Raw genomic sequence first — 27,107 nt, forward strand, 5'->3', positions numbered from 1 at the left:
ATATCCCTCACACAGTGACAACCCCCCTCCCCCCATCCACTACCCCTCTGACATCACACAGAGCCATTTCATTTCCACTGTCTCTATTCCTAATGCTGTACTCCGCTTCTTGTAACTATACATGTGTATAGCATTGTAGTTGACGTTCATTATTCTTCAGCTTCAGGTGTACAGTGCAGTGATCAGGCATCTACATCTTCCCTGAGGTGGTCTCCGTAGTGAGACACGTGTCCATCAGAGACCCTACAAAATCTTTACAACATTATTGATTACATTCCCCAAACTGACTTTTGTATCCCCGTGGCAATCTTGTGGTTACCGACTGTCTTGGGCACTTTTAGGGAAAATGAACTGACCATTAATATCTTGATCTGTTTCTGGACTCTCATTTTATCAGTCTATTTGTCAGTTTTTACACCAGTAACTGTTGGTTACTGTGGCTTTATTAGTAATTTTTTAAGTCAGGAAGTATTAGTCCTCTAACTCTTTTCAAAATTGTTTTGACTGTTCTAAGTCATTGTATTTCTATATAAATTTCAGAATCAGGTTGTACATTTTTATTTAAAAAAGTGTCTTGGGAATTTGTTTGGGATTGTATTGAATGTATAGAGCAGTTTAGTGGAAAACTGACATCTTAACAATACTGAACTACTGATCTATGAACATGAGATACCTCCTCAGTTATTTAGGCCTTCGTTAATTTCTCTCATCAATGGTTGGTAATTTTACTGTAAAAGCTAATGCAGTTTTTTGGGTCAAATTTATCCCTAAGGACCGCAAAAGTTTTGACGCTGTAGTATTGTTTTATAAACTTCAATTTGCAATTTTCCACTGCCAGTATGTAAAATATAATTTATTTCTGTATTTGATCTTGTATCTTGCTAAACGCACTTACTCTAGCAGCTTACTTTTGTAGATTATACCGTGTTTCCCTGAAAATAAGACCTAGCCGGACCATCAGCTCTAATGCATCTTTTGGAGCAAAAATTAATATAAGACCCGGTGTTATATAAGACTCAGTAATGTATTATAGTAAAATAACACCGGGTCTTATATTAATTTTTGCTCCAAAAGACGCATTAGAGCTGATAGTCCGGCTAAGTCTTACTTTCAGGGAAATAGTATAAATTTTTATATAGATGATTAATTCTCAAAGACACTTTATAAATAAGCTTCTTGCTTTTCAGTCTGGTTCCCTTTTATTTTTTTCTGGCGTATGGCTTTGGCTAGGACCTCCAGTGAGTGGACACATTTGCATTAGAGAAAGCATTTAGTCTTTCATGGATGCACTCAGTCAGGTTGGGGAAAATGCCCTTCCTAGTGTACTGCGAATTTTTATCAGAAAAGGATGCTAGATTTTTTCAGGTGCTTTTTCTGCCTTTATTAAGATGACCATATCTCTTTTTCTTCTTTAGCCTGTTAATATTGTGAATTACGTTGATTGACTTTGGAATGGTAAACCAACTGTGTGTTCTTGGGATAAACTTCACTCGACTGCAGTGTATTAAGGTCCTTTATATATTGTTGGATTCGATTTGCTCACATTTTAAGAATTTTTGGATCTGTGTTCATAAGGGATGTTGGTCTATAGTTTTATTTTTTCTTGTAATACCTTTGATTTAGGTGTCAGGGTCTACTGGCCTCATAAAATGACGTGGAAAAGTATTTCCTCCCCTGCAGTGGTCTGAGAGGAATGTGTGCTAATTTGCATTTTTGTCTTTTAATTTTGATTGTTCTGGCTTGAGGTTTATCAATTTTATTGTTCTTTTCATAGAACCAGCTTTTGGTTCCATTGATAATCCGTTTTTCAAATTTGATTTCATTGTTATTTCTGCTCTTATTTATTTTCTTTTGCTTGCTTTGGGTTTCATTTGCTATTTTAAAAAAGTTTTTTAAAGTGGGTGCTGAGGGTCATTGGTTGAAGACAGACCTCTTCTCCTTTTGAATAAGTGTTTTGTGCTATAAATTTTCTTCTGAGTATTGCTTTAGTTGCATTCCCTGCCTTTAATATGTTATGTTTTTATTTTTGTTCAATTTAAAATAGTGTCTAACTTCCCTTTTGATTTAGTCTTTGATTGGAGGGTTATTTAGTTTCTAATTATTTGGGGATTTCCTAAATCTTTTTGTTAATGATTACATATTTAATTACATGGTGGCCAGATAACATACCGTGTATAATTTGAAGCCTTTTAAATTTATTGAGACTTGTTTTATAGCCCAGAGTTTGATCTCTCTTAGTAAATGTTCTGTGTGCAGTTGAAAAGAATGTTTATTTTGCTGTTCTTAGGTGGTCAGTTGGGTCATATTGGTTGATTTTTTTTTTTTTTTAGGTCTTCTATATCTGTACTAATTTTCTAATATTTCCATAAGTTATTAACAGAGGGGTATTGCTGTCTCTAAGTATAATTGTGGATTTGTCTATTTATCAGTTTTATCAGTTGTTGCTTCATGTGTTTTGAAGCTTTATTATTAGGTACATATTTAGGATTATGTCATCTTGAATTGATCCTTTTTCCATTATAAAATAACTATATCTCTGTATTATTTTTTGTTCTAAAATGACTTTGATATTAATAATGCTAGTCAATCTTTCTTTTAATTAGTATCATGATATATCTTTTCCTATCCATCCTTTTAATTTTTTAAATTAAATTTACCATGTTTCCCCAAAAATAAGACCTAGCCGGACAGTCAGCTCTAATGTGTCTTTGGAGCAAAAATTAATATAAGACATGGTCTTATTTTACTATAAGACCAAGTCTAATATAATTATAATATATATAATTTAATACTGGGTCTTATATTAAGTTTTGCTCCAAAAGACGCATGAGAGCTGATTGTCCAGCTGGGTCTTACTTGGGGGGAAACAGGGTATTGGGGGTGGCATTGGTTGACAATAGCATTATATACGTTTCAGGTGTACATCTATATAATATGACATCTATCTACTCTACATTTGACCACTTTACCCTCTTCTTCCTCTCCCCACTCCCTGCCCCTCTGGTAACCACCACTCTGTTGTCTGTATGAGCTTGTTTTTGGTTAGTTCTGTTTGTTCATTGCTTTTTGTTTTATATCACTCCTGAGTGAAATCATGCAGTTCTTGTCCTTTTCTGACTTATTCCACTTAGCATAATACTGTCATGACCCATCCATGTTGTTGCAAATGGCAGTGTTCCATCATTTTTTATGGCTGAGTAGTATTCCATTGTATGCGTGTACCACATCTTCCTTATCATCCATCAAAGGACACTCAAGTTATTCCCATGTGGTGGCTATTGTGACTAATGCTGCATTGAACATAAGGGTACATACATCTTTCCAAATAAGTGTTTACAAATTTTGGGGGTAGATACGCAGAAATAGGGATTGCTGGGTCATATGATAGCTCTATTCTTAATTTTTTAAGAAACCTCCATACTGTTTTCAATAGTGGCTGTACCAATTTGCATTCCCACTGGCAGTGTGTTCCCTTTTCTCTACAGCCTCTTCAACATGTTTTTTATTATTATTTTTTTTTTGGTCTTATTAGTGATAGCCATTCTAACGGGTGTGACGTGATGTCTCATTGAGGCTTTGATTTGCTTTTCCCTTATAACTGGTGATGTCGAGCATCTTTTCATATATCTGTTGGCCATCTGTATGTCTTGGAAAAGTGTCTACTCAGGTCCTCTGCCCATTTTTTAATCGGTGTTATTTTTTGTATTGGCCTGCATGAGTTCTTTATATGTTTTGGATGTTAGCTCTTTTTCGCAATTATCTCCCATTTGATTGGTTGCCTTTTTGTTTTGTTGATAGTTTCTTTTGCCTTCTAGAAGCTCTTTAGCTTTATGTAGTCCCATTTATTTACTTTTGTTTTTACTTCCCTTGCCTTCGGGGACAAGTCCAGAAAACTACACTGAGAGCAAGGTCCATACGTTTAACTCAAAATGGATTAAAGACTTGAATATAGACCTGAAACAATAAAATACACAGCAGAAAACATAGACACTAATTTTTGTGCATAGTGTCAGATAGCAGTCTCGTTTCCTTCTTTTGCACGTGGCTTCCCAGTTTTCCCAGCACCATTTATTGAAGAGATTTTCTCCATTGTGTTTTTAAAATTGGTTGCCCATACGTGTGTCGGTTTATTTCTGGGCTCTCAATTCTGTTCCCTTGGTCTGTGTTTTTCTGCCAATACCATGCTTTTGATTACTGTTGCTTTGTAGTGGAAAGTCACGGAGTGTGATGCCTCTGGCTTTGTTTTTTTCATCAGGATTGCTTTGACTATTTGGGGTCTTTTGTGGTTCTATACAAATCTGATGGTTTTTTGGTTCTATTTCTGTGAAAAATGCCATTGGGATTTTGATAGGGATTGCACTAAGTCAGTAGATTGCTTTAGGTATATGGCCATTATAGCAATGTTAATTCTTCCAATCCATGAACATTTTTGTCTTCTTCAGTTTCTTTCAACAGTGTCTTGTAGTTTTCAGTGTACAGGTCCTTCATGTCCTTTAAGTTTGTTCCTAGGAATTTTGCAGTCAATGGGACTGTTTTCTTCATTTCTCCTTCTGATGTTCCGTTGTTAGTAAATAGGAACACAATGGATTTTTGTATGTTGACTTTGTATCCTATAACTTAACTGTGTTTATTTATTGTTTCTAACGTGTGTGTGTGGGGGGATGTCTTTAGGGTTTTCATGTCTTCTGTAGATGGTGATAATTCTACTTCTTCATTCCTAATTTGGATGCCTTTTATTTCTGGTCTGACTGCTCTGACGAGGACTCCCGTGACTATGCTGAATAACAAGGTGAGAGTGAGTATCCTTGTCTTGTTCCTGATCTTACTAGAGTAAAAGCTTTGTTTTTCACCATTTAGTATGTTAGCTGAGGATTTGTCATGTATGGCCATTATTATGTTGACATACTTTTCCTTCTCTGCCAGTTTTATTGAGTACTTTATCATAAATAGATGTTTCTTGTCAAATGCTTTTATTGAACCTATTGATATATAATCATGGTTTTAACTTTGATTTTGTTAATGTGTATCGCATTGATTGATTTGTGGATGTTGAACCATCCTCGCATCCCTGGAATGAACCCCAATTGATCATGATGTGTGATCCTTTTAATGTATTGTTGTATTCAGTTTGCTAGTGTTTTGTTTAGGATTTTTTCCATTTCTGTTCATCAGAGATGGCCTATAATTTTTTGTATCAGGGTATTGTTGGCCTCATGAAAGAGTTAGGAAATATTCCCTCCTGTTCAATTTTTTTTTTTTTTTTGGAAGAAGTGGACAAGGATTGGTATTAAATTTTTGAATGTTTGGTAGAATTCACGAATGAAGCCATCCAGTCCTGGACGTTTGTTTTTTATTACTGTTTTAATTTGCTTACTAGTGATTGGTCTATTTAGGCTTTCCAATTTTGATTACTTAGATTCAGTCTAGGAAGGTTATGTATTTTTAAGAATTAGTCCATTTCTTATAGGTTATCACAGCTGGTGGCATTTGCCTTTCATAGTATTCTTGTAAAAATCTTTATATTTCTGTGATGTCCGTTGTAACTTCTCTTTCATTTTATTTTTTTGATTTTTATTTTTCTTAGTCTGGACAGAGGTTTTTCAGTTCATCTTTTCAAAAAAACAGTTCTTTGTTTCATTAATTTTTTTCTATTGTGTTTTCTCTATTTCATTTATTAATGCTCTAATTTTTGTTTACTTTTACTGACTTTGGACTCATTTCTTTTTTTAGTTCTTTAAGGTGCGATGTTAGATTATTTAAGACTTTTCTTGTTTCTTGAGGTAGGCCTATAATGCTGTAAGCTTCTTAGTACTGCTTTTGCTGCGTACCAAAATTTTGGGCATATTTTCATTTTTATTTGTCTCTCTGTATCTTTTGATCTCTTATTTCTTCTTTGACCCGGTAGTTGTTCAGTTGCAAGTTGTTTAATCCCCACATATTTTTTTCCATCTTCTTTCCTGTAGTTAATTTCCAGTTTTATATCATTGTGGTTAGAAAATGTGATTGATATGACTTCAGTCTTCTTAAATTTATTGAGACTAGTTTTGTGCACCCCCCCTTTAATTTTGAAATCTATTTAGTCTGATAAAAGTACTGATATACCTGCTTTTCTTTGGGTGCCATTTGCTTGAAGTGTCATCTTCCACCCCTTCACTTTGAGCCTATGTTTGTCTTTGGTGCTAAGATGAGTCTCCTTTAGGCAACATATAATTGGGTCTTGTTTTAATCCATCCCACTACTCTGTGCCTTTGGATCAGTCCATTTACATTTAGGGTGATTGACGCATAAGGACTTACTACAGCATTTTTTGTTTTCTGGTTTCTCTGTATCTCCCCCTTCTCTTTTCCCTCCCCCCCCATTGTGATTATCTGCTATTTTATAATAGTTGGGCAGTTTTCTATAATTTTTCTTCATTTCCTCTTTTTTAACGTTTCGTGTCTCAGCTCTGGATTTTTGTTTTATGGTTACCATTAATTTTGTGTAAAATGTGTCATACATACAATAGTTCTTTTTCTTCTGATTACCTCTTATTGTCAATCACCTATACTCATTCAGTCCTTTCTCTCTCCCTTTTGTCACAAATTATGCTTTTTTATGTTGTACATTTCGTTATCAAATTGCAGCAGTTATTTTTTTAACACTCCTCTTTCCCCCTTAACCTTTATAATTGTTTAATATCCCACTCTGAAGATTTATAGTTTTCTGCTTCTATTAGTCATTGAAATCAAAGTTTTGTATAGTTTTACTTGTTTCCAGTAGAACTCCTTTCAACAATTCTTGTGATGCAGGTATTGTGGTAAATTCTCTCAGCTTCTGTTTGGGAAAGGTTTTATTTCTCCTTCATATATAAAGGAGAAATTTCCTGGGATAATTATCCTTTGCCGATGTTTCTTTCAATATTTTGAGTATTTTCTTGCACGCTCTCCTGTCTTGTATTGTTTCTACTGAGAAATCTTATGATAATCTAATGGGGTTTCTTTTGTAGGTTACAGTCCTTTTTCCCCTGGATGCCTTGAGAATTCTGTCATTAATTTTTAAGTTTGAATAAAATGTGTCTTGGAGGTCTTGTTGTGTTGATATAATTAGATGTTCTGTTAACTTCCTCTATTCTAGAGTCAAGTTCTTTCCATAGGCTTCAAAGTTCTTACTTCTTTGTGTAGGCTCTCTGTTCCCTTCTTTCTCTTTTCTCCTGGTAATACCTATTATCCTTATTTTGCTCTTTCTAATACAGATAGTTCTTGTCGTTTTTTTTTTGTTTGTTTGTTTTTTTATCTCTTAGTTATCTTTTTCCTCCTGGGTCATTTCTAGGCTTGTCTTTGACCTTGCTAATTCTCTCTTCCACCTGGTCTTCTCTATTTCAGTGCTCTCTAGTGCATTCCTCATCTCCTTTATTGAGTTCTTATGGTCCTCTCTTGTGAACAGTCTTGATATCTGAAAACTACTGTTTCATATATGGTCTTCCTCCCCGCCCCCACCCCTCTCAGTTATTTAGGTGGGAAGGCAAATCTGATACCTATAACTCCATCTTGGCCAGAGTGGAAATTCCCAAATAATTTTGTAGTATTATACTTTAAACCTCACAGATCCTTTTAAAGAATGTCAAGCCCACACACAAATACTTAAAACTTTTAGTGTGAAGCCATTTTTTAAATAGGAAATGTTACAGTACACCCCATCACTGTAAGAATGAGTGACACTCATTGAAGATGAGTGATCATCTTCATTAAGCTCTGTTTCTTCATGAAGATTGGTAAGTTAAAGCTAGTTGTTGGAAGAGAATGCATTTTACGATAAAATGTGAGGAACCTAGGAGCCCCCACCCTTTGCACTCCCTTTCAGTCACCAAAGAACACCCTACGGTATCCTCCAAAGAGTGGCTCAGAATAGTTCAAAAACTAGTGAACAAGCCATCCTATCTAGTTGAAGCTATACAAGGAAAGACACTTTATCTTTTACGTAGCATTCCTACAACAGATAGGGTAGATGGATGTAAAACTTGTTTATTTCATTAAAGTCATGTCCTTTTTCCTTTTGGTGCTGTGTCAGGTGATTTTGCCTTCTGGTACATTTGAAGGCTATGAAAAGAAATGAATAAGGTAGGCATCTCATATTAGTATGTAACACTATTCATAGAAAGGATATGTGCCCGATTTCACCTTTCAGAAAGCTATAGCTCATCAAAATGAACCCTGAATTTGGTCCACTTGAAGTGGGAGAACATTGCAGTCTAAGGCCACGAAAATGTTTTAACTGGCATTGCCCAGTACTCCCTTACTTTCTGAGGTAGGCAACGATGCTTTTTTGCATAATACTTTGAAGTCCGCTGTCACATGTTAGAATCAGTCACCTACAGTTAAGGCAACACATTTAGTCCAACTGAAGTGCCTCCCTTTCAGAGATGATAACCTATTTGAAATAAGTCAGGACATGCTGCTCAACTTGAACCTAGCCATTTGAAGTTGAGAGCTAATAATGGTGGTTGTGCTGGTTGCAAATCACTACTTTGCTAACACTACAGGGTGTAGAATGACTACATAGCAGATTGTGACATCAAGTGGATATTTAGGGAAGGACTCCTGCTGCCACCAAAAGTTACGTCTGTGCAGAGTATACCCAGTGAAAAGGGGCTTAGACAAGAGTTTAGATTTCAGGATGAACGTGCTGGTCTACAAGGCGAGTTCTAAGTGTTTGATGCCGCCTCTCAAGCACACTGGATAGGTTGTGGTATAAGTGGGTTTGGTGAAGTTGGGGACGGAAAGGGGGAAGCTGTGGGTTCCGTGATGTTGACACTGAAACATGGCCAGCGCAGTGGGCTGCTTAGGAGCTTTTCTCCTTCATGCCTTACCTGTGTGTTGTGCTTTCATATTTGTCAAAAGATCATCTTCATGAAGCTGTTTTTTCTTGAAGATTGGAGGACAAGTTAAAGCTAGTTGTTGAAAGAGAATGCACTTTATGATAAAATGGTTTTGTTAAAATCAGGAATAAGCTCCAGATCTACACTCAAATAACTAAAACACACAAGGACGTTTGTTTTGTAGCTGGTTCATAACTCACCTGATGAATAGGCATCTGTAACAATGGAGCGTGGTGGGCATGTTGTGATTCTAGCCGTTTCTGAAATATTTTAAAACCTACAACTGTATTCCTTTGTGCACAACTATTACTATTGTGTCTGTAGATTCATTCTCAAAGTTTCTCCTGCAAAACAAAAACCATGCCATCCTAAAACATTTTTTTCACCCAATGTCTTAAAGGAATCATTTCTGTTCACTAGTTAATTCTCATCTTTCAGTTACTTTTCAGACCCCTGTAGCCCAGTTCTGCCCTCACCATTCCAGTGACACTTCCCTGGCAGATGACTAGTGATCTATTTGCAGATCTATTTGGCTCCCTGCAACCTAACATTGATGTGACTTTCGTCTTATTCTCGCTCTGATCACTTTTTCCCCTAGATGTTCACGTTTCCCAGTTTATTTTTACCCCTTTTAATTTTGTCCTAAAGTAATCACACCTACATGCATGGTCTTAAATAAACCTGTAGTCCACTATTGGCACCTCCTTACCAGTTTTAAAGCTTCATCTTGCTGGGTTCTAACTTGAATGGCTTATTTTCAGCTCACTCAATGTCCCTTCACTTAGATTTTTTTTTTTTTAATTTTGGTTGTTGCCCCATTTTCTAGAAAGAAGATCCTTAAATTCTGTTTAATCTTCAAGTCCTTACCTAAATTAAATCCTATTTATCCCTCAAGTCCTAGAAGAATTCATTAACTCACCTGTTTCCTCACAACATTGTGCATAACTTTTGGCAAACAAACTGGAAATTCTCCCTAATCCAGGATAATTTTCTAGTTCAAGATACTTAACTGAATCACATCTACAAAGTTTATTTTTGCCAAACCAGGTAACAAGCACAGGTTCCAGGGATCAAGGTGTGGATATCTTTTGGGGGACCGTTAGTCATTCTATCACAGTGTGTTTAAAGCTTGCAAATAGATTTAAAGGATAGAAAAGCTTGAATGTAATATTTATTTGGTGAATTTACATGTGAGGTCATTTACAAAAGAAGATACAGACAGATGCAGCTTTCAGTGCAGGTTCAAATACTTCTCAGAACAGGCAATAGTCCATGAGGATTTGGAATGACAGTATTGAACGGTACATGCTTCAATTTCCTTTGTGTGTTCTACCCAACCTCAAAGGGTAGGAGGGGAGAAAAGAAGAAAATATCTGTTAATGTAAATACAGCCATGCAAATAAAAACTTTAAGTCAGAGGTTATTAAGTGGTACAGAATATTTATGTATTTAGGGGTTATCGTAGGTACATAATTGAAGAACTACAATGCAGAGCTCTCATATTTCCATTATCCGAGTCAAATTATGTTAACTAACCCCGCTAATTAGTTAGAGGCCCCCTCTATATTTTCCAGACTCTGACTTTGGAAGGGAGCCATTTCTAATAGTTTCTAAAAAGATAGCATTTGTAGACAAAATCTTTTTGGTTTCAATAGGATAAAGCACCCTTTTAAAAGAGGGGTAAAATGCTCCTTTACACCCAACAATGTAAACTCTAATTAGATTTCATTTCCAGAAAAGTATTATTCTTAGGCTTAAATAAACCTGTCCCCACCCCAAATATCTCATTCTTAAGAGACCCCTTAATAATACAACCACCAGAAAAATGCAGCTAATAAGCGAAAGGATGGTCTATAAAAGTGACAACTGGAGGAAACAGAAACACCATGAAATGATTTCTAAGAAGATAAAAATAAAATGAACAAAACAGAAACCTGACAGTATCCCCAGTGAAGACCTAGGCATGGGCAGCCGGTCATCCTTAGAGACCAAGGCTAGTTCAAAATTAAAAAGCATTCCACATGTCCTCAGCATCTTTGAAAATACGGGCTCAAAATTCCTTAAGCACATTTAACCATAGTTGAAGCACTGAACTTGTCACTTCAGGAAATACTGTGCTTCTGACTCCATGACCTACATCTTTTTGAACCTTTAGCCACATTTTCTTCAGTAGAAGTTTCAAGCTAATTAAATACTCCCACATATTACACTTACTCCATCTTTATACATACAACCAACCTGCATTTTCTTTAAAAAGTACACTATGAAGTGATACCAACCTGTATTTTCTTAAAAATTACATTAAGTGGTACCTACTACAGAAAATAGCTATGGGCCATTATAAAAACATTTACATGTCGCCTCATCTCTTACCCGGTCCACTCTCCCATTAATACACAGTCTTCCAGCACATACGTCAGTCAGAGTATTTTGCTTCTGCATAATTGTATGAAAACCAGCTGTTGTACATTTTAAGAATGATGTACATTATTCAGTAGAGTTGAGGGTCAGGTGGCTTAAGAGTTGCCACTGAGTCTAACGTTGAGCAGAATCAGGCATTGTGCATGCTGACTGGAGTTTGAAGGGTCTCTATTTTGCTGCCTTAAAAACAAAATCCCCACGTAAGCTTTGTTTCCTTCAAAAACAACTAAAAGGGATTAATCAAGTCTAAAAGAAACCTATTTTACAGCACTTGCTATGTTAATTTAAAAACCAACATGCTGTAAAATACTCATATATATTAAAAACACGAACACACACGCACAGACAAAATCATCCAGAGAATAACCATCCCTCCCACCCCCCTCAAACAAAAAGCCAAATCAAAGTGTTTATTTGCATGGCCAATTATCATTTGTACTCTTTGCAACTTTATTTTGACATCCCTTTAACAAGTTCTAAGCTTCTGTTGCATAGGGAATAAAAGCTGCAACACTGCACACTTCTTCCCACAGCCACTCCCACAACACCTAACTGAGAAACAGGTGTGACAATGACAACAGCACAAACGGAAATACTAAGTTCCACCATTCAACACGTTCATGACAGTGTCTTTAGGGTTCAGTTGGAGAGGGGGTAAACTTCTAAAAAGAGGGTCATTTTCCTTCCCCCATATTTTATAATGTTGGTGGTTTTAATCCATATTTCTTTGCAACTTCTGTCTGGGCGTGGGCAGCATCACAGAGTGAGTATAGATGAGCCATCTCCATTTCCGATTTGGCCAGGTTAATAGCTTTGTTGAACATGTCAATGGCTTTTTCCATGTTTCCTCTAAAAGAACAAAAATTGTAAATGTGTCAAATTCAACAAGCACTTCACAGAATGCAATGAAGTTATTAGTAAGATATGTTACATGGAGTCTGACCACTAAGTTTCAACTATGATTCTAATAAAATGCTTCTTTGTAACAAACAAAACAGTGCACATAGAAAGCACTCAATGCATCTTAGCTACTATTACAAATACTATGTGCTTGAGTTATTCTGCTCAGTCTTTGTTTACAGATAGGAAATCTTCCTGTCTGGTACCTAAGTTCTACATGTTTCTCCTGTACCATGAAGCTCCTTGAGAAAGCAGTGACAGCCGCACAGAACAGTAATGGCGTGGAGAGGCCTTACCTTACAGAGCTGTGAGCCCACCTTCTTTCAGCCTCATCTCTTACCACCATACCCCATCCTATGCACCTCTACTCCAGTCACATGGGTCTACCTTAGTTCTCTGTACACTCATACCTGCATATCCAATCAGATGATCTATCGCCTCTACTTGATTCTAGTCAAAGCCTCACCTTTCTAAAGCACAGTTCAAATATAGTATCTTCATAAGAAATATTCCCCGCTCCCTCAGTGTTCCCACAGTTCTGCTGTCATTCTGTACATAGTCAGCTGAACACAGACAGACAATTCTCAATTTCCAGAACTTAGTACAATGCCTGGTAATTAATGTTTCTTGAGTAAATGGACAAATATGCTTGGTCAAAAAATATATAATTTACCTCTGACAGTCTAAGTGTGGTTTGGCTTTGTATACTTACCAAGAACCAAGAGCTGCTTTAATTCACTCGTATTTGCTATGTATATATGCAGGAAATCTTACAATACATATTTAAGTCCCTACTATATATATGCCAGTTATAAGACTCTAAGAAATACAATGTACCTCTGCTCTGAGGTGACTGTATTTGACCTACTCCTACAATATATGGCCACATGATAGATTTAATAAAACATTTGTTCCAAGAATTCAGATATTAAGTAGATAGCAGATTTGCTAAATCCTAGGGTAATCAGCAATTTCCTTCACCCATTCACATTCACTTATTTGTAAGGCAGGATTTAGAGAATTTCTTCAAGTACAATTAATATGCAAACAAAATCCATCAAATCTCGTAAGTCAGGGGTCCTTAACCCAGGCTCTAGAAACCATTTAAATGGAAAATGTTTTCTGTAGGCACGTTATTCTAAGAAAAATCCAAAAATTTGCTTAAAAAGATTAAGAACCACTACCCCATCCTATTCTAATGAGAAAATTCCATTCACATTAATAAACTGGCATTTAAGAAATAATACTTAATGCAACTGTTTGTTAGTATAGAATGGGTTCAAAAGAACCACAAAAATTATCATCAGCCAACACACCCACACCCACTCTGCCTACTCTGGAGCAGGGAGAAGACTGACCCCAGGAGGGGCTGGATGACGGAATTCAGACAGCTACTGGTTTCTGACAAGTGACAGTGGCGAGCTCAGTTACTTTGATATCAGTGAAATACGGGCTCATGGTTTTAATGCTGGCTCATCATATAACCTTGTCAACAAGTCTGGGCATCAGTTTCTACATGCTTCAGTTACACTGAGGATCATATAATCTGCATGTTTTCTTTATAAAGATTGGGGTAAAGATCAATTTAAATAATATTTGGAAAACACCTAAAGTTCAGTGCCTGGCTGCAGAGGAGGTACTCAAACGGACAGCAATGCCAGTAATAAGATGGTACTGTGTTTCCCCAAAAATCAGACGTAGCCGGACAATCCGCTCTAATGCATCTTTTGGAGCAAAAATATAAGACCCGGTCTTATATGAGATCAGGTCTTACAGTAAAATAAGACGGGGTCTTAATTTTTGCTCCAAAAGACGCGTTAGAGCTGATTATCTGGCTACGTCTTATTTTCGGGGAAACACGGTAACTACACTGAATTCTGTGGCACAAACGACTGTCACCTGGTAATGGTGGATCTCAAGTGCAACTCTGGATAATCATTTACATGAAACAAATTATGGGAAGTCAGAGTGGTAAAAATCTTACCCAACTCCCTGATTTAAAAAAAAACTTAGAGGCTCAGACATGATGTTGTGACATGCCCAGTCAGGTGGCTGGTGGCTGCTTTGTAGCAGCGTCCAGGTCTCCTGGCAGCCTGGCTACCAGTCCTTACTGCACTGTTTTGTTCTCCAGCAGGAATAATACAGGTGAAAAGAGGAAAGAACACACAACAGGTATTAGAGAAAGATTATGTTTCCCTTGGTAATGCATGTGCTTGACTTAATTTTTATAAGTATGACTTTTGGAAAAATGATGAAACAAGGCAAACTGAAGTATAGTTTTGAAGGAATCTTGCCTCAAAAGGCGAAAAATAGTAAAACTTAAAAAATGGACATTGACAATAACGCGTAATGAGTAGAATGAAAAGATAAGTATCTATGGAGATTATCTATGGAAAAGATAAGTATCTATGGAGCTGCCTGAAATTAAGAACACTTTGGAAGTTACCTTTGCACTTCAATAGTTCCCATGGTTTCATATGCGAAGTCACATTTATTGTCAATTTCAATAGCCTTGCTGATAAGCTCTAAACCTCTATCCAGATCTTGCTTCCACTGAAGTTGAAGTAAACTGCAAATGCAAAATGGTAGTCAGATGTGACCATGGGCCAGTACCAACAAGAACAAAGCGTATGACTCAATTTCTGCCCTCAATGAATTTATAATTTAATTTACAAGGAAAAGCAAAATCTAAAACTACGTAATCAGCGTCAAATTGTTTTCATTTTATATTGGTTTTGTACTCTCAATTCCTTATATAAAAAAGCGTCAGGTGGTGAACAATGTGAGATATAGATGATGTAATACAGAAGTGTACACCTGAAATCTGTGTAATTTTATTAACAATTGTCACACCAATAAACTTAAAAAAAAAGAAAAAAAGTGTCCATGGAAACAACCTAAATTGTCCATCAATGGATGAATGGATAAAGAAAACATGGCATATGCATGTGCGCGTGCGCGCACACACAGCGAGCGCGCACACACACACGAATATTATTCAGCCATTAACAAAGGAAATCCAACCATCTAAAACAACATGGATGGACCTTGAGGGCATTATGCAAAATGAACTAAGTCAGACACAGAAATAACGTTATTATGTCACTTATAAAAAGAATCTAAAAAAACCAACCAACAAACTCAGAGAACAGACTGATGGCTGCCAGAAGCAGGGGATGAGGGACGGGTAAAATGGTTGTAGGGAATCAAAAGGTACAAACTTCGAATTATAAGTCATGAAGATGTAATGTACAACATAGCAACTATAGTTAATGATACTGTATTGCATATTTGAAAGTTGCTCTAAGACAGATCTTAAAGTTCTCATCACAAGAAAAAAAATTCTGTAACTATGTATAATGACATGTTAATTAGACTTATGATCATTTCATAATAAATACAAATACTGATTCATGTACACCTGAAACTAATATGATGTGTATCAACTAAACCTCAATAAAAGTGCCCAGCAGTCTAGTCTCTGTTACTAACTTACTTGCAAGCTTAGTTTTTGGCTTTGTATAAATATAAGTGAAGTTTTTTTTTTAATAATTCAAATACACAAAAACAAGAAAAACTTATTTTACATGTTTTCTATTTTGATACAAGTAACATTTGACAGGGTGATTGGAACTGAAATCCTTAAGCTAGAGTGAAAACAGTACATTTACTAACTACTACGTAAGAATGAAACATACGTAAAATTTAAAAAATTAACAGTGAAGCATCCCCAGCTAAGAAATTTGTCAATTAACTCTACACCAGTCTCCTTCCTCACTGACCAAAAGAAATCCATCTTATTACTATGCAAGACATTTAGTTTCTTACTGGGACAAACAGAACCACAAAAATACATACCCTTTATGAACATATGTTGTGGCATTATCTGGTTCCAAATCAATACATTTATCATACATTTCATCAGCTTTACCAAACTGTTGTTGATCTGTTAATGCCTAGGTGAGGAGATACTTCAGTTATATTAAGGTAACTGTCAACCTAAGCAGTTAAAAGTATATTATTAAAATTTACTTCATTTATCCATTTATTACCAAATAATGTACTCATTTAAAATGTTATAACTTAATTATTGTGATTTTTTTTACATGACATTGTTATAAATATAAAATCTTAACTGTGCCTCTCTTTTTTGGCAAGTGGTTAAATGCAACAGCAAATGTGGAAAACTGTAGAATATGTAAAATCCCACTCTTGGTGCCAGTTGTAATATCAGCTTCTCACAGGTACATCCATGTCACTTATAGTTTATCATAGTACATCCTATTATGAGAATTTAAAGACAACACTCATTTGGAAGGATAAGTTCAGGTATGTGTGTTAACTGTTATCAGTCATTCCTTAAAAATTATTGGTGGGAAAAAAAAACAGCTACGATCAAACATTTCAAGGCAAATTCCATGGCAAAAATGGAAGGGTTGGTTATGTGGCTACCAGATCACACTCAAACTGTAACTTTGAGAGTTGGCCAGCATCTAAGCCCAAACTTTGAGAGTTTAAAAACAAGTTGTACTATGTAACTTTGTGTGTGTGTGTGCACATAAAGTTACATATAACTGTATATATAGTGAAGCAAAAAGCAGAAGAGGGACCAAAAAAGGATAGAAATTGCAGTGCAAACAGACTGTAACAATGCTAACGCTAATAAGATAGCTCAAGTAAGTGGAAACCTATTCTGAAAGTAACACAGTCACAGCAAAATGTGCAATTAGGAAAGCTCTGCGCGAGTTGTTCCTATTATAATATTGGTTTCTTTAAAACCTATTCAGTGGCCTTTGCTCTTTTAGCTGCTTATAGAAATCTGTACCAAAAAAGTCCTTTGAATTTTATTTCAGTGATGTGGATGGTGTTATCACCTTCTGGTTTGTTCCTGACATAGGAATAAACCCAAGTGTATCTATTCAATGCAGATACCGTACAATTATAACATGTATGTTAACTTCTATACATTCTATAAAATTGTATATGTACATGCTTTCATAATTAAATAGAGCATGTAGTCAGGAACCAATGTTTCATTTTATAATTATCACCATGCTGCCTAGGAATTATAAGAACAAAAACTGAATAGATATTATTTCTGAGGTGAAAGAACTTCTGGGCTGAACTTCATACCCCTGAGAATTATCCGAGAATTTCAATCTCTAATAATGGAGTGATATATAGAGCTTTAGAGAAAAGATCCAAATTCTATTGGGATCAAATCAATCTTCTCAAACTCCCTGTTAATAAACCCTCAGGAAAAGTTTCACCCCATGGAATTTTAACATGACAAAGATATCATGAAGGTAATTAAAAAGAAAACAAGCAACCTTAAGAATGGTTTGGACAATGGTCATTTTTAAATGTTTCCTATTTCTATGATGTGTAGGCAGGTATGACATTTCTTTGGAATAAAAAAAAATAAGAGAAATTACTGAATATTAACATAGATGGTTTATGTTAATAAAGTAACTTTTAACTTAAAGACTAAGAGAAAACAGTCATTCAGAGATCATTTAGTTGGAGGGAAAATCTAACTGTGGCTCTAAGAAGCTAATCGTCATTTAAATGGATTATTTAAAGTTAGTAAGTAAATAATTCAAATTGAAATCCTACCTCCCATAGGTTCAATCCCAAACCAAGAATTTTAGACAAACCAAAGAGATGTTAAAATGAACTGTTACAGCTTTTCAAATCACTTAAAAGGACGATGATCAAAATTGAAAGAAAACTCTTTCCACAGATATTTTTCCCACCAACTGAATATAACAAATTTCCCTAAGGAATTAAATTTTACAAATCCAATCCAAATGAAAACATGAGAGAAATGCCCTGCTTAAGCCTCCCCATGTTAAGAGCTTGGGCCTGTGGTTTTCAAACTGTACGACACAGGCGCCCCTCCTGAGGTGACTAGGGACCATCCTGAGGGCCTGGAGTCACAGGAGCAAAGCCATCTGCTTCCACAGAAGCTGTAACCAGGGAAGCAGCGTGACCTAACTTCCAGACTGGGATTCAGCATATGCAGTTCTTTATTTTTATTTTTAATTGTTTTTGAGAAAGGCCCAGCTCACAGTGGCCCATGCAGGGATTGAACCGGCAACCTTGGTGTTACTGGCACCACGCTCTCACCAACTGAGCTAACCAGCCACTCATGAAATGCAATTCTTTATAAAATAGGACTGGAAACTGAAAAAATATGAAACATCACATTTACCTGGGCATATAGTGCATAGCCTTCAGCACACTTGGGAAATTTCTTTATGACTTCTTCAAAGCCTTTCATAGCTGCTTGGATTTGTGAAGAATTGCTTCCCGTATATGCCTGGCGATACTGTTTAAAAAATCAAAACAGGCCTGTCAAATCAGGAACTCAAAACTCATGGAATGTTACCATATAAAAGTCACACGAAGTTACACGAGTGTTTCCAGAAAAGTAGGTGATTGGCTAACGTAATTTGCTGCATCTAAAAGAGTTCTAAAGAAATAGCGCAGCAGCAGGGGACCCACAGGCTATGGTACAGCCAGGGCTATGCTGCCACTCACTGCAATTCCCAGCTGTTCAGTCCTCCCGAAGAGGGCACCCCACCTTGTCAGAACTTAACTTTGCATATAAGTGGGGGTTTTAAATTGTATTACCCGTTTGTGGTGATACTGGTGTAAACAAATCTGCACTGCCAGTTGTATAAAAGTACAGCTCGTCCAATTACGTACAGTGCACCATATTTGAGACTGATAATAAACTTACCAGTTTCTGTATTTACTATACTTATCATTATTTCAGAGTGTACTCTTTCTTCTTATATACAGTTTGCTATAAACGCATGCCGCGTTAGGCTGGCAGCAGCTGCACATCTCATGCTTACCAGTCTCTTGACTGCACCATCTTATGTGCTTGATCTAATCCCGTGTTGCTCTGTACAGTCGCGTGCTCTGCCTGTAGCCCAGGAGCAATATGGCTACATCACGCAGCCTAGGGGTGTCGTAGGCTGCACCATTCAAGTCTGGTAAGTGCACTCTGATGTTCACACAAACATGAAATCACCTAACACATTTCTCAGAACCTATCATCGGCGTTAAGCGGGGCATGACTGTAAATGTGTTTGTGATCCAATTTCTAAAATTCTTTTAGGACTCCACCTATTGAGCTAACTGGAAGAACCTCATTTCAATATAAATGGACTTATTTTACCTGATTTTCAGTGTTCACCTGATTCAGTGTTTCTGAATATTAATAGTTCTAAAAAGGCAAGATGAGAGAGCAGTTATTTGGTATCATGACTGCAGTTACTTCCTCAAAATGTTTGTGTTCTTTGTACCAGTTTTTGGTGGAGAAGCAGAGAAAATACTGCTGGTCAGGCGAGCACTAAAATCAGGGACAAACACCTATCAAGGTGAATTCATAATAATACACCAGAGAAACACAGGAGCAAGTACCTCAGTGAGCATCAGAACACATTTCTCATTCCCTAAATTAGCACATTCCCCCTATAGGCACCCTTTGGGGGGAAAACATGACTTTGTACAGACAATGAGATATGCATTTTTGTTAACAATGGGGAAATAAAAATGATGTTTAGGAAAATACAAAAGAAAGGAGAACCTACCAATGCAAAACATTTCTGAGCTTGTGCCAGAGCGGACTCAGGTCTTAACCTAATACATTCATCAAAATCTGCCACTGCTTCTTCGACTTGATCCAGCAGTATTTTCAGCTGAGGAAGAAATACATGAACACAATTCAAAGTAGTGCAGCTGTTATGTACGCTGTCTCACCACAACTCTACACAATGCTAAGCATGTGCTCATCATGCAACAGAGAATTACTTTCTAGAAACAGTGAACTAGAAAATCTTGTAATTTTAAAAGAAAAATTGTAAAATTTAAAACTAATTGTCCAATTTTTTAAAAAGCACTATAAACCCACCACTTCTGCACTGTAATTTTGATCACTCTTAAGCAAGAAACCCTTTTTTCTAGGAAACTAGACATTTCTATACTTGCAAATATCAAAGCAGATCAGACAACGGAAAACTAGCTGTCAAGTTAATTTAAAGATACTACCAGTAAGGACCAAAATGTCAAGAATTTTAAGAGGTATCTCTACACTTCTTAACACCCTTCATACAGAATAGTAGGTAAAATTCTCCATTAGAAAGCACTTCAGCTTTTCTGTTATTGCATGGATAGCCCATACATTCCACCGAAATGCATTGCAAGAAGTCATGTTAAACAAATAGATTATAAAGCCATGTTTTCCCCAGATGAGGCTAAAGTTAGGAATTGTTTTCTTCACTAGATGTTTTTTACTAAAAAACAAATATGCAGATCATAACTCCATTCAGAAAAGATTTTTTTTGTACTGCTTGGATAGTTCGGGCTAAATATTTCTTTATAGCAAGAAGCTTGCAGAAATTCTGTTGATTCTAACATTAACTCAAAATGCTCATTAAATGTTTTTAATGTTTTACTCATTGAAAACCTATGAACCAGAAACACCTGAAAAATAAACCTTAACTGGCAAGCTTATATTTGTAGCCTTCCTTTTCTCTTTTTCATAAGTAAATACTAAAATTATAAGGACAAATGTTCAAGATGGAAATAAATAAATGCCAAACCAAACTGTTAAACCACTGTGATACTTTGTTCATAGCTATCAGAAGTGATAGAAGAAAACTGCAGGACTCAAACACGGGATCAAATCTCTCAACCCAAAGGTCAGAACTCGCAGTAAGAAAACAGGCTTACCTGTCCTCGGTGGTGATACACGTCTGCGTTCTGAGGGTCGATATCAGCAGCCATGTTAAAATCCTGAGTGGACAGCAAAGGCTGCTGCTGTTGCATGTACATGCTGCCTCGTTTGATGAGAGCATTTGCTCGAAGCTACATGCCCAAAATGAGAAGAGGTTTGTTACTACGTTACTACTACTTTTTATTCCAGTTTAGATTTTTTAAAAAAATAACAGCTGCATTGAGATATCATTCACATACCATAAAGCTCACACATTTAAGGTGTACAAGCCAGTCATTTTTAGTGTATTCACAGAGTTGTGCAACCATCACCACTATCCAACTCCAGAACATTTCCATCACCCCCAAGAGAAACCTCACACACATTAGCAGTCACTCCCTATTCCCCCTCTAATCTATCAATCTGCTTTCTATGAATTGGTATATTCTGGACATTTCATAAACGGAATAATACTTTACGTGGTCTTTTGTGTCTGGCTACTTTCACTTACTATGTTTTCAAGGTTCACCTGTTTGGTAACACATATCAGCACTTCATTCTCTTTTATGACTGAATATTATTTTATTGTATAGCTATACCACATTTTGTTTATCCATTCATCAGCTGATGGACATCTGAGTTGTTTCCACATTTTGGCTGTTACGAAAAATGCTGCTATGAACATTCATGCACACATTTTCGTGTTGACATACAGCATATTCAATTCTCTTAGGTATACACCTAGGAGAGAACTTGTGGGTCACCTGCTACCTCTGCTGAACTTGTTGAGGAACTCTCAAACTGATTTCCAAAGGGATTTTACCGTTTTACATTCTTTCCAGCAATATATAAACGTTTCAATTTCTCCACACCCTCATGGATACTTGCACTTGTCCATGTTTCGGATTACTGCCATTCTAGTGGGTGTAAAATGCTATCTCATGATTTTGGTTTGAATTTCCCTAATAGCTAATGATGCTGAACTTTTCATATATATTCTTTAGAGAAATGTCTGTTTAGATCCTTCACCTGCTTTTAAGTTGAGTTGTCTTTTTATTGCTGAGTTGTAAGAAGAGTTCTATATACATTCTGGATATAAGCCATTATCAGATACATGATTTGTGAATATTTTTTCCCATTCTGGGGAACGTTTTCTCCGTTTTCTCTTTCTTTTTTTTAAAGATTTTATTGGGGAAGGGGAACAGGACTTTATTGGGGAACAGTGTGTACTTCCAGTCCTTTTTTCCAAGTCAAGTTGTTGTCCTTTCAATCTTAGTTGTGGAGGGCGCAGCTCAGCTCCAGGTCCAGTTGCAGGGGGCACAACCCATGCGGGAGTTGAACCGGCAACCTTGTGGTTGACAGGACGCATTCCAACCAACTGAGCCATCTGGGAGCTCAGCGGCAGCTCAGCTCAAGGTGCGGTGTTCAATCTTAGTTGCAGGGGGCGCTGCCCACCATCCCTTGCGGGACTCGAGGAATTGAACTGGCAACCTTGTGTTTGAGAGCCCACTGGCCCATGTGGGAATCGAACCGGCAGCCTTCGGAGTTAGGAGCTTAGGGCTCTAACCGCCTGAGCCACCGGGCTGGCCCTGTTTTCTCTTTCTTGATGGTATCCTTTCAATTACAAGTTACAAGTTTTAAATTTTGATGAAGTCTTTTTTTTTTTTGGTTAGTTGTGCTTTTGGTGTCGTATCTAAGGAACCACTACCTAACCCAAAGTAATGAAGAATTCCTATGTTTTCTTCTAAAAGTTTTATAGTTTCAGCTGTTACATTTAGACCTCTGATCCATTTGAGTTAATTTTTGTACATGGCATATGATAGGCATCATTACTGCTTGCCATTAAAATGAAAAGTCATGATCATAGAGCAAGATAGAGGTTTCTTCCCTAAACACTTTTTTCAAGGCAAAACTACGTCTTCCTAAATGAAAACAAATAAGAATGCCCCCATGATTATAATAAAAATACATAACAAATTACTTGTAATCAGCAGGAAATAAAATTAAAGATAATATTACTAGAGTATTTTGAAAATCTCATTTTGAAAGGAACTTTTAATACTTAGTTATAATTACTTTTGTTTATAACAATTTTAGACATTTGTTAACAAATACTTAGGCCCTCAAAGCAAGTTTTATATTCTATAGAATACACAAATAATTATTTTGAAGGTGGAAAAAAAGCCAGAGTTAATTCAATGAAGAAACAGGCCACAGAATTAACTAGTAAGGAACAGAGTTACTTGGTGGCTAAGTTTTGTCTTGTTACACTGAGTAGAAAGCTCTCACAACTCAACAGACCCCTCAATGTGAATTATGAAAATATTACATACACATTAAGAACATTTGGAAAATAAAAAGCTGTCCCAATGACACAACTGCAAAAACTTCTGGTATATCTCTGTATCTATTACCATATTTTTAGAACCTGTTTTTCAGTTCATGTAGCATAAAATCTTTCAGAATACATTAGCAAATGTGCTTTTTAATTTATTTTTTATTAAATGCATTTATAACCTTTACACTACAAACTGCACGTTACTTACAGCGTTACCTACATAGCATCGCTGTCTCACCCTTATCCCCACACACATATCATCCATTACAGTAGGCGATGCTACAAGGGGAAGCCGAAACTGCCAGATGCTGTAGAAAAGAACTATTATCCTTTCCTAGCTATCATTGATATTTATGTTTCAGCTTCGCTACACCAACTCAATCATCATTAGGTGTAGTTCCTTCCAAAACAAAAATAGCCGTTTGGAGAACGGCAACTTAGAATGCAAAAAGTTTGGCAAAACATACCAAAAAGCCCCATTTTTATTGATTAGTTTTCTCACACAAACACGTGTTGTGAAGCATACCTTCACATTAGCTTCTTTCAAGCTGATGACCTTATCCAAATCTGGTTTGGCTGCGTTGGCATTGCCAATGAGCAGGTAGAAGGTGGCGCGTAGTAATAAAGCTTCTGCCATGTATTTGCCTTGGGCATCTATTTCTTTTGAGCATTCACTTATGATTTTATCATAGTTTTCTTCTTCCATATACTGTTTGGCCTTTAAATATCCAGAACTGAAAATATAAATGAACACAGAACATTATTTACTAAGAGAAGATCAAATGCTAAAACTTGACATGTTACTACACCCGAGTTAAGCAAATGTCCATTTCCCCGCAACAAGTTAGTCAGCCAGCGTGGGACTGCAGTGGGGTGGGGGGTAACACAGGAGTTTTGATTCAGACTGGGGTTTTCTTGATGCCTTGGAGAGTTTTAAAAAGGAAACAACAGTCAATGGCAGAAACCTAGGGTTACATGCCCAGGCTTAGATATTTAATTATGAGAAAAGAGCTAATGACAGACTGGTCTGCAACAAGGGCAAGTCTTAATTCACCTCCGTATCTGTGACACATTGATGGCACCCAACAGTTATTTTACGACTGACAGAACAGAGAAATAGGAAATAAGTGAGTTCAGGGCCACAGACGCAAGCTACGGGAAGGGGTGTGACCTAAGCTGTGCTTTGTAAAAATCACTCTGGCTGAGATGTGGAAAATGGACTGCAAGAGAGAACACTGGAGGCAGGGGAATATCTGAAGGGCTCTCTCATCCAGAAGCTGTCGTTTCACCTAAAAGAACAGACCTAGAAGGAATAGGTGGAAATACCAAAGAAGCAAATTTAAAGGAAGATTCTTCCATAACAAAAAGGACTTGAAAAAAGCACCCATCTCTCCTTCTAAAAATGCAGTGGCCACAATATCATCATTCTTCTAAGATGATGACTGTTATCAAGGATGCTTGTAGGAGGGTTTTTTTTTTAACTGAAAAGGAATTTACACAAGATGAGGGGTCTTACAAATAAATATAAGGTACTGTAATTAAAGTACATTTTCTCATTTCATTTGTTACATATTCTGAATAGAGAAAACTGGTAAGTGACTTATACGTTATTGGTCAAAATCTTATAAACTCTGAGCTAACCTTTCCTATAATTACATGCTAATATTCCCTACACTCTAATTTTGTTCCTTAGGTCACCAGGCTAAGAAAATGTAATTATTAAGTCATGATGGAAGTAACAATGGTTCCTACTCATTGAGAACCTAAGTGCTAGATGCTTACAAACGTAACCCTTAAAACTCACAATAACCCTCAAAGTAAGTATTAAGTATTAAGATTATCAGCCCCACTTTAAAAATGATGACGCTAAAGCTCAGAGTAAAATGCAATTCAAAAATTTAGGTCCAATTCCAGTTAGTGTTCCAGTGAGAGGTAGCTAGCTATATCTTGCAAGCTCTCAATATAGCTTTTAGAATAATGGTTTTAACTTCATTTTCGTTTTCCTGGGACAAGGATAATTTCCTAACCAGAACAGGAAATTATTGGCATCATCTTAAACATCTACTTATCAATTTTCTGAAAAGATTAAGCATCAAATAACTAAAATTTTAACATCTTGGAACAATTATGCATAGTGTCCTTTCTTAGAACGTGGTCGACAATGTTGGAAAATAGCGTGTTTCCTCAAACTTTCCAGTATGACTTAGATACAAAACTATGCTTTGCTATGGGAACAATTTTTCCCTTTCTTTCAAATTCACTGAAAAATGTCATGTGGGCAATAATGTCGTACTTTCTCTTAGAGAGGAGAAGTAGTCTTAACAGCAAAACAAAAGTATTGATAAATATAAATGGATAAGCAGGCTAAATGGCTTACATACTAGATTATATCACAAATCTCCAGTTGAAATATGGCATCTGATGGCATTGTACTTTGGTTTCAACTCTCTACGCAATTAAACATAAGAAGCCCAACGAATGGCACTTTCCTAGGCAAGCAGGAAAAAACTTGAAGAAAGTCACTCTTTTGGGCATTCCTAAGCATCAGTTTATAAATTATAAACTTCCCTGCACTAAAACATTTGGCTAGTCAGACATGATAATTCCCAAGTTAGTGCCCCTGTTTGAGTAAAGCCAATTACCTGACCCAGTGGGGGGGTCCTCTGGAGAATATCGTGGAAGACCCTAAAAGCAGGGCAGACTCCTGGCGGTACAACCTTAATTTTAGTCACCAGAGAGTAACTCTCAGGGTGTAATAGACACACGCAAGGAGAGGAGTACTTTTATTATAATACTATTAACACATATGTAATTTTTCTTGTATTTCTATCTATCTCTAGAGATTTTTATTTATTTATTTTTTTGAGATGACTTAAGAGCCCCACTATGGCAGCAATACAACAAAACCAAAATGGAAACCCAAACTCCCCCAAACATTAGGCGGATACTGCGCTCAACACACTTACCTTTCTTTCACTTCCAAAGCCTCCCCCTCCTTGTCTTTATCTTCGTCCGACTTCTCTCCTTTGAGCATGGGCTGTGAGATGATATCATCCGTGAAGGAACTGAAGTAAGATTTGATAAACTGTGGAGATGGCATCAGAGGTTCACGGTTCTGAAATGGAATCACATTTGAATACACTGAAATGAGAAAACGCTAACCAGAGAAGCAGGTGCGTGTGCAGAACGCTGAAAATGACTGTTGTAAAACTGGAATCTCTTTTTTAAATAACTGAAGGGTACTATTAGGCTCCAAACCATAAGACAGCAGAAATGGTGAAGCTGCCAGTCCCAGATGTTCAAGCAGGTTTTAAATGACAGCCTTTTCCCTCTCCAAAGATGTAAAATATTAAAAACTCTTAGAACCACTCACTAAAAATCGAAGTAAAAGAAGGTGAAATCTGGAAGACAAGATGCAAATAACTGCTACGTTAAAATGATCTCCTCCTTCTCCTGGTCCCTGTCATAGAAGACAAAGTCTCAATCTACTAAGATGTGACTACAGACACATCTTACACAGGCCCTGAAACGTTACCTCCACTTACCACAGGCTTTTACCTGCACTGCAGCTGAAGATCTCCATTACAGTAAGTGCCGTTGAAAGAACAAATCACATTTCCTGTTTCACTTATTCCTTTTTGTCATGGCAACCGTATTCGTAATTATAGGTGTATTTTGTTTCTCCTTAGAGTACAATTACGATGATAAAGTTTTAAAGGAAGAGAGAAGAGGGAATAACAGCCCAAGGGCTCTCATAATATATTTTGGATCCTTGATCTACAAAATTCAACCCCCAAAGTTTTAAATGAAAATGTGATATTTTAAAATGTGTAACAAATATCATTTGTTACTTTGGTATGTTTAAT

At 36.6% G+C, this 27,107-nt stretch overlaps 1 protein-coding gene across 1 annotated transcript in view; it reads right to left on the reverse strand.

The window, feature by feature from the left end:
- Positions 1-10,005: 10,005 nt before the first annotated feature.
- TOMM70 (translocase of outer mitochondrial membrane 70) overlaps positions 10,006-27,107 on the reverse strand; it is a 34,061-nt gene continuing 16,959 nt past the window's right edge. Inside the window, exons 5-12 of the mRNA XM_081026926.1 lie at positions 26,208-26,356; positions 23,768-23,975; positions 20,921-21,055; positions 19,780-19,887; positions 18,390-18,506; positions 16,034-16,131; positions 14,622-14,744; positions 10,006-12,124 (exon numbers count right to left, since the gene is read on the reverse strand). Of these exons, the coding sequence (XP_080883052.1) occupies positions 11,971-12,124; positions 14,622-14,744; positions 16,034-16,131; positions 18,390-18,506; positions 19,780-19,887; positions 20,921-21,055; positions 23,768-23,975; positions 26,208-26,356 (1,092 nt within the window). The 3' untranslated portion in view covers positions 10,006-11,970. The remainder of the gene's footprint in view (positions 12,125-14,621; positions 14,745-16,033; positions 16,132-18,389; positions 18,507-19,779; positions 19,888-20,920; positions 21,056-23,767; positions 23,976-26,207; positions 26,357-27,107) is intronic.

Source organism: Rhinolophus hipposideros (genome assembly GCF_964194185.1).
Source record: "Rhinolophus hipposideros genome assembly, chromosome: 2".
NCBI lineage: Eukaryota > Metazoa > Chordata > Mammalia > Chiroptera > Rhinolophidae > Rhinolophus > Rhinolophus hipposideros.